This window comes from Puccinia triticina, chromosome 16A, assembly GCF_026914185.1.
Source record: "Puccinia triticina chromosome 16A, complete sequence".
Lineage (NCBI taxonomy): Eukaryota > Fungi > Basidiomycota > Pucciniomycetes > Pucciniales > Pucciniaceae > Puccinia > Puccinia triticina.
In genome coordinates, this window is record NC_070573.1 from 3,062,054 (window position 1) to 3,069,086 (window position 7,033).

The 7,033-nt window shown below is 46.6% G+C and overlaps 1 protein-coding gene across 1 annotated transcript; it reads left to right on the top strand.

Annotated features, from left to right (window-relative positions):
- Positions 1-578: 578 nt before the first annotated feature.
- On the top strand, positions 579-1,185 carry PtA15_16A306 (uncharacterized protein; the record flags this gene model as incomplete). The annotated part of the gene is made up of 2 exons (XM_053163983.1): positions 579-674; positions 985-1,185. 2 exons carry the CDS (start codon positions 579-581, stop codon positions 1,183-1,185), a joined length of 297 nt encoding a protein of 98 aa, XP_053027953.1.
- Between the last annotated feature and the right edge of the window lie 5,848 nt (positions 1,186-7,033).

Here is a 7,033-nt window from a genome sequence, read left to right on the forward strand (position 1 = left end):
CCGCTCATGCCCCTCTGACTTCAACCCCAACTGCTCCATCCCCTCAGCCGTGATCACCAACAGCTCAAGTAAGGAGAGCTAGCTTGCAGCCGTGTCTTGTCCTCGCAGCAAGAAGTACTGATCTTCTTTTCGGCACTCTTTCCCGCCGCTTCGCGATTGACTCTGTGTCCAGAAACGCTGCACTCTTTCTGGCCCATTCCTTGCGGCCGGTCAGAAAAATAACCCGAGAAGCTCGACTCCAGAGGTGTCTTCTCCACTTGGTAGACTCGACACCGCCCCGAAGGAGGCAGCTCCTAGCTGTACATAACCTCGCAAGCCTCGTAAGTGGAATATCGCTGCTTCTCTCTCGTCTCCTTTCAGTTCGCAGAGCCTTTCCTTATTGTGTATACCTCACGCCCCTCGCGGCGAGACGCGTCGATTGGAGGTGGTGTGCTTCTGATGCACAAAGAAACCGCACTTATTCTGATTTGGGGATGTACCATTCCGCCTCGCAAAAAAAAAAAACTCTGGAGTCTCCCTGGGACCTAACTTTCCGTACGCGCATCCCAGGGGAATAACTGAGGAGTGCTTGTTCTCCGATGCCTACACTGGGTGCACTCCGCTTGATGGGCATTCTTAACAATCCTCAGATGCCTGCGTCAAGCGAGCCGGGAATGAGTCCGATGCGCGTGTATGTCAGCTTTGCCCCTCGGGCGATCAGGTGATAGAAATTGAAGCCAGCCTAGCTCCTTAAAATAACCTCGAGCGGAACAGAACCACCTCCACACTTAACCTGCTGGCAGATTAAATTTCATTCTCAGAGTTCTGAAGTTGTTTACTATGCGAACAACAGGTACATTGTTGATTGATCCGGATCGATCGCATTTGGCGAAAGGGGGTATGTATGACTTAAAACCTGACATTTAAACTCATCATCTTGCGCTCCACCATCTAACATTCTTCCTCACCCTCTCGCTCCGTCTGATCTTTCATCCTAAACTTTAGTTGAGAAGGGCGGGGCTAAGGCCCACACCAAAACCAATCTGCTACGCCAACGGAAGGAGATCCCAAAATCCGCCTACATACATGGAGAACCACGAGCTACACAATCCCCCCCCCGTTTCTCTGCCCCCCGCACCTTCCCCCACCTTGTTCAACCAAGCTCAGCCCGCGATCAACTTCACGCAGCTTCAACCAGAAGATTGATGCCACTGTGTTCTGCGACTCGTCGGTCCGCTCATGGCCTGCGTGATCCTCCGCACGACCGTCTGTTGGAGCTTGCAAGCCTGGAGGAACCAGTGCCGGTCGCGCGATCAGATTGACTGGAATGATCAGGTTTTCCTCCTCACCGGCGGCAGCAATGGTCTGGGCAAGGTACTCGGGGAGACCTTGCCGTCAAATACATGACCGTCGTTGTCCTTGATATTGGTTTGCCCCACTCTTCAGCTACTCAATCTCCGCTTCTCCATTTTTCTCTGGCTTATTTTTTCTCTCTTTGTCTGCTGATGTATCAAGGGCGGATGTATCAAGGTGATGTCTCCAATCCCGTAGCTATCAAAGCAGCAGCCAACTGTATTGGAGAATTGGATGGCTCCCCACAATTTCATCTAATGAATCATGATACAGGCATGTTTTATATAACATGCTCCTTGGTTTTGTATTGGTTGGCAATTTTAGATAATTAAATTCCATCCATTGTTAAGTTATTTTTTGCACCATATACAAATTGACCTGGGTTATAAATATCATAAAGTCATCATTCAAAAAGATGAACACATCATGAAATACTGTCACAGAGTAAACCAGTTGATCTGGGAAGCTGGGATAACATCTTTTCCCCGGCTGTTCCTTGAACCTAGAAATTCCCATCTTATTCCAAGTTCCCCAATGAATATTCTTGTCATAACCTTAAATCCTCCCACCAAAAGTGGGCCAATACACTAACATTATTTGTTAGTGTAGTGTAGTGTAGCCAAAACCAGCTAACAATTTCAATGTTTTCTGTGATCTTATCTTTTTGCTAAAAATACAGGAACTTGCCCAGGAAACAGTGATAGATAACAGCAATAACTGTTATTTTATCCTGTTAGTAGCAATAAAAGGCATGTCATTGTTGTTATTGCTGTTATTTCTTGTTATTGCTATTATGGATACTTGTACCAGATATAACAAACAACATGAATTTGGGAGTCAATAAAATGGCTACGCTAACAGTTATTGTCCAACAGCATTAGTGAAGTGCAGTGGCCCATGGCTGCTCCCACCCCACACCCTTGCACCCAGGCACACACTTTTTCTTCAATGGGGGGGGGGGGGGGGGGGGGAGGGGCTGGCTAATGAATCTGGCTTGACTTTGAACATGGGAGAGATAGAGAAGATTGGACATGACCTGCTCCCCTGCAGCGGCGAAGCCGCTTTGGCCTCTAGTTAATTTAAATAAACTGCAGCGCAATAGCACCGCATAAGAAAAAGATAAAAATAAAAATAAAAATAAAAATTGTTTTAAAATGTAATATTATATATGAGCACCAGCGCAGGAACGCCGCACCTCAGTAAATAAGAATAGAGACAAACTACCTATCTCTAGCCCCTCAAGAACTATGTACTTTGTTAAGACAGAGGGGGGAGTTAGATGACAAGTTACTCATAAGATTATGAGTAAGATAATGCACCAGAGGGTCTAACAAGAAGCTGCATGAGAGCTTGGATCTTGTACTTTGAATGGAGGTCGCGTAGCTGGGAAAATACCATACTCCAAGACCTCGCAAGATCTAGCAAAAAGAAAAATGACTAATATGTAGTCTTGGCCCCAGAGACCTGGTAAATACCAGGAGATCTGGAGCTGAGAATCCTGCGAAACTCAAGACACAACCTCAAGAAACCAAGCCATCAAGATTGGTGAAGAGGTAGTTTAGGCCTGCAAAGACTGCAACCAGGCGCGGTCGTTATCGCAGATGTTTCAGGATTCAGAAGATTACTTAAGAATCTTATAACAAACTCGTGATCTATAGATCACGAGTATTCCAGAAAAGACAGCAAGCTTCAATCCCTCTCGTGATTAATACATCACAAGAACTACCCTGAAAACAGCGATGAGGCCGCTCCCACGTTAGGGGCCAAGATGATCTGGAGAATCCAGCCTGGCCCATGACCAATAATAGCCTGACCAAGTCTACTTGGCCAGAGTAGTAGAGGAAACTCTGATCCAACTCCGGCCAAGCAGGTACGACACTAGGAAACAGAAAAAGAGATCTATTCAAAGATCCTTTGCCTCTTAGTGCACGGAAAAGAATATAAAAGGAGGACCTTCGAGTGAGTAAAGGCCCCCAAGAATCGTCAATATCTTCATCACATAGCCAGCTCCAACCCCGCCAATTTCTGACGTGATCATCCGCTGCTCTTTGCTGAAACCTGACTTGATTCCTGCCTTTTGTCTCAGGATTCCCTCCATCAAGTGAGGCCTAGTTTTTTTCCTTTTATCTTATTGGAGTTATCTCCAATAGTCCTGGGAACTGTAAAGTTCAAATACCCTTGCTTTGCAGGCCCCAGAAGTACAGGCACCTAAGCACCCCTGCCCAGCACGCCCTGTAGCACTCCGGAGGGCACTTAAATACCCCACGCGCTCGTGTCCCCTCTGTTAAACATCATCTAAAAATAATATCATTACTTTTGTATCTTGAGCTCCTCTGCGCACTACTGAACACCGTTGCTGGTGTAGCTACAGCCATTCCAAAAAATCTTGGCTTCTTTGGAAGGAATTTCCGCTGGAAATTTGTTCTGGATTTGCCAATGTATGTGCATCCAACATCAAGGTTGGACACATGATATCCTGACCTGCGAGCACAGTTGCTTGCAGGATCCCACCAATCAAGCCGTTCGGTAGCAAAAGAAAAACACGCCGGCCGCTGGGACCAGCACCTTCCAACCTCGCAACCATGATCAGAATGCCATCCAGGGTAGAATCAGCCAAATCGCTCAATTCTGAACTCAGAATTAGGAAAAAATGAAAGGAACAAGATGATTGAGGGCATCTGGCTGCTGTATATGCACCCTGCATATAAGAATGAGGAGGGCATGAATATACATATGTCCAACCTTGCCAGTGATTATTGGCAAATCCAATACAAAGTTTGGGTGGAAATTCCTTCCAACAAAGCCAAGCTTTTTTGGAATGGCTGTAGAAGAGAAGTCCTTCTCTTGGCATCACCCAAGCCTGAAAGTACCCGCCAATGGGCACTAGAGGCCAAATATAGCTCAAAAACTGGCATTTTCCGCCCGGTTACCTGCTGCAGGTGCGGATACCTGCCTGAATTTCCCCTCAAACTGGAGACCCGCACCTCACCTGCCGGCAGGTACCTGCGCACTCCAACAGGTACCCGCCCACAGGTGCCTAGTGCCCGCTAATGGGTACTAGGGGCCAGCTCTAAACCTTGATTTCTCATTCTGGAATCTGAATACACAGCAAGACAGTCAATTCTCACTTGCATCTGAAATTTACGGGTTTGAACCCTAAACTCAGTCAACTTCCCCCCCCCCCCCCCCTGCAACCTCTTGCATTGAGACTAGAGACTAGCAAGTGAAATTCTGTTGTATCAAATCAACAACCAAAACTGACTATGCTCCTCACTTCTTCAATCTGTTCTCACATCTTATTCACAATTTTCCATCATAGTAAATTCAATAGTCTTAAATGTTTACAAATTTACAGGTTTATATGGTACTAGAGGCCAAGGCGCCTGCGCCGCTGCAGGGAAAAAAAACACCCTTACAGGTATGGGCTCTGGCAAGGATAGACAACTCAGACCCAGCCCATCCGCACAGGATTAAAAACTCAGTCTATCTTAAATGATACCAAGTGTGGCCTGTGTGAACCATGTGTTCCTTATTTTCAGTCAGAACATTCAGATGCAGCCCAATTACCACCCTAAACTGTATGTGACATATACAATTTGCTTCACCTCTATCTTTTCCTGAATAAATATCATGGGAGGTGACCGCAGAGCGCAGCTCCAAGGGCCCCGGTGTCCATGCAGCTGCAGAAACGCGCCAGAGGCTACCTGAGTCGAAGTTCTGAGGACCCGACAAACCCCAGATAGTTAGATACAGGATTGACTAACGTCATGCCCGTAGGTAGTGTGATCACCATGGGAATATCCCAGAGTGGTGATGACGCCATGAGACCAGCGCCGATTCAGGCCAGCAAGGTCTAAGGCAAGACTTCCAGAGCCTAGATCTTTCCTCCTGGGAAAGCAGAAGCCTTCATAAGGAGGACAATGAAGATGCCGAAGGCGGCAGGTTTCCCTTCACGCCGTTTCAGCCTATCTTCGTTGTGCTGCTTTCCCTGGAGAAACACTTCCCTTTTTTCGCACCACCCACCCACCCGTCAAGACACACACCAGGGAAGAAAGTGTGGCACTGTCTAGAGAGTGCCCAACCATGACTTTCTTCTGGAACCCTGTGGTATATCAACTGTGGCTCCATGAGTGACTCATGCATGTGTCAATGATGTTGTTGTTTTGGCAGCAAGCCAATCTCATCTGTAACTTCACCTGCAGCTATTTAAATGTTCACCCTTTGGATTGCTGGTTCACCCTGGCGACCTAATGACACCCAAGCAAGCGGAAATTTTGGAGACGAGTCGTGAGATGAGCATCTTTCTCAATCTATGTTCCTGAAGCTAGTAATGCCCACGGAACCTGTTTCCTACTTGGTAGTCATAAACACCATTTCTGGTCCCCAGAGACTCACACACAAATTGTCAAGGCTACCTGGCGGATCAGACTGAGAGACCTGTTAGCATTCATTCTTTCAAGATGACATTGACACACTAGCAGTGGCACAAGCTGAACTGAGGCACTGCCAAATAAGTGGCACAGCTGGACCATGTTTGCACACTCTCCTCTACTGAAATTCTCCTTGTCTAAATTCAGCTTTTTGGGCCTTACGTGTCCACCAATGACATATTGTCATGAGGAGTCCTTCAAACTCGTTGTAGCATGTTTCAATCCTGTTCATTGGCACCTAGGAAGCCCTAGATTTTGAGCTGGTTATGTTAACCACCATAATTGCATGAGTATCAACCTCCAACTTGGGCCGGATTTTGTACCAGACCAGCCAGATACCAGTTCCACTTGTCTCCCCATCTGTCTGCCCTGTTTGGGTGGGAGTTGCTGTGATGGAGTGGGTTAGATTTCAATACAGATGAAGAATAAATAATCCTGCCACTGCCAAGCTAATTGCAAGTTTCACTCCCGGAGGTTTACAGTGGCGGGAAGAATGATTGTTTTGTGATGGCAGCATGGAATGAGCACACCTGAACTCCCCAACTTGTTCTGCCTTGAAGGCACATGGAATGTCCTTGAGCATTGGGTTATGTGCTAATGGTTTTCCTTTTGAACCACATTTCATGGGATCAAGTAGAAGGCTTCTTGTGCCTCTGTTGTAGGTTGAATCTTTCCCGGGTTTACTCCTTGTTCTAGAGTGGATGACATGAATTTCTCTAAGGGCACAGAAACATTTTTCAACGGTGAAGTCAAACTCAGGGGAAGAAGTTGCTCCTGAAATCTGACAGACTCAGCAGGCGCAATCATGTAACTCACGTCTCACACTACACAGGCACCTGGCACAGATTTACTAATTTTGGATGAAGCACAATGGTGAAAAATGATGTTGCCAATTGGGCACAAAGAGGCACATCCTTTCATGCAGGATGGTGCCCAAGAAGCGGTGTGTGCTTGAACACCCAACAGAGTTATGCCAGTTTAAAGAAAGTGGTTTATTTCCGGAATTTAGAATGGGTATCAAATGCATGGAAATTTGACCTTGAGACCGCACTTTCTATCAGCTTGGCCTGCTTGACCAATTATCTCAGAGTCACAGCATGTAAATTCCCAACATCATCTAGGAGTGTCTGCCCAGACCTGTGGTGTCATGCTCCCTGCAGATGTCCCTCTAGACGAGTAAACTGCCACCACAGGGTAAGCTCAATTCTACAACAAAGTCCCTTGCACATCACATGAACAGCTAATTTGTCCGATGTTTCACTCATGTGTGT